Source organism: Cariama cristata, unplaced genomic scaffold (genome assembly GCF_000690535.1).
Source record: "Cariama cristata isolate BGI_N322 unplaced genomic scaffold, ASM69053v1 scaffold24273, whole genome shotgun sequence".
NCBI lineage: Eukaryota > Metazoa > Chordata > Aves > Cariamiformes > Cariamidae > Cariama > Cariama cristata.
In genome coordinates, this window is record NW_009609257.1 from 1 (window position 1) to 967 (window position 967).

Sequence of the window (967 nt, forward strand, 5' to 3'; positions counted from 1 at the left end):
GCACAGCACTCCCCCACCCCCCCATGACACCACAGTCCCCCTCTAGGGCCGTGCTGTTACCCCCATTCCCAGGTAGGCAGCCATACCCTGCGTTGAGCCATGCAGCAGCCCTGCCTGCATGCCCAGCCGCATCCCGGGTAGCAACCTCCTGGTAGCAGGGTGCTGCCCTCACGCCCCCCGCGGGGCCGTGCTGCAGCACCCCGGGTGCAGGCACACCTGTGCCCCCAGCAGCCACTCACCTAAAAAAAGGGCTGGGAGAATCCCGGCCCACACTGCGTTTGGGGAGAAGCAGAGACCGCCGGGGTGGGTAGGAATCAGCCCTGGGCAGCCATGGAGCCAGCAGAGCCCAGCCCCTTATTCCTATCCCCAAAGCCTCCCACCCTGCACCCACACCTGGCCCTCACCTCCAGCGGGACAGGCACAAGCAGCTCCTCCACATCCAGGGGGTAGGGGATCTCCAGGACAGAGTTGGTCTCACTGCTGGCCACAGATCGTGTCACGACACGGCCATCCGGCCAGGTCACCTCCAGGCTGCTGGCTTCATCGTGCCCTGCAGGCGGGCAGCCCATCAGAGGGGGGGGTCTCCAGGGCGGACAGGGGCTGAAAGGAGGCCAGGGGAGTGGTAGGGATGGAGGGGCAAAGCCTGCCCTTGCTCCCTGAGCTGGGCCCCAGGTGCCGGTGCTGACAGCCCCTTCACAGGGATGTAGCCTGAGGGGTGCAGATGGAGACAACTGGATGCCCTGCCAGCGGTCTTGAGCCAGGGGAGGGTTAATGGGCAGGGAAAGCCCTGGTGCCTGGGCAAAGCAGCAGGCAGGGGGTGAGGAAGGGGACCTCTGCCCCTTGCAGCAGGGCTGCAGTGGCTGGGTAGCCTGCAGCCTCCCCTGGAGCCCACCATGCTCAGGGCAATGGGCACAGATGACTGCTGTGCTGCAGGGTGCCAGAGCAGCAGACATGGCCCCTGCCCGGG

General features: G+C 66.5%; 1 protein-coding gene across 1 annotated transcript in view; it reads right to left on the bottom strand.

Annotated features, from left to right (window-relative positions):
* Positions 1-404: 404 nt before the first annotated feature.
* The window catches only part of CRTAC1 (cartilage acidic protein 1), a gene marked incomplete at both ends in the record, with an annotated part of 3,805 nt that continues 3,242 nt past the window's right edge, over positions 405-967 (bottom strand). Inside the window, one exon of the mRNA XM_009697491.1 lies at positions 405-550. Within this exon, the coding sequence (XP_009695793.1) occupies positions 405-550 (146 nt within the window). The remainder of the gene's footprint in view (positions 551-967) is intronic.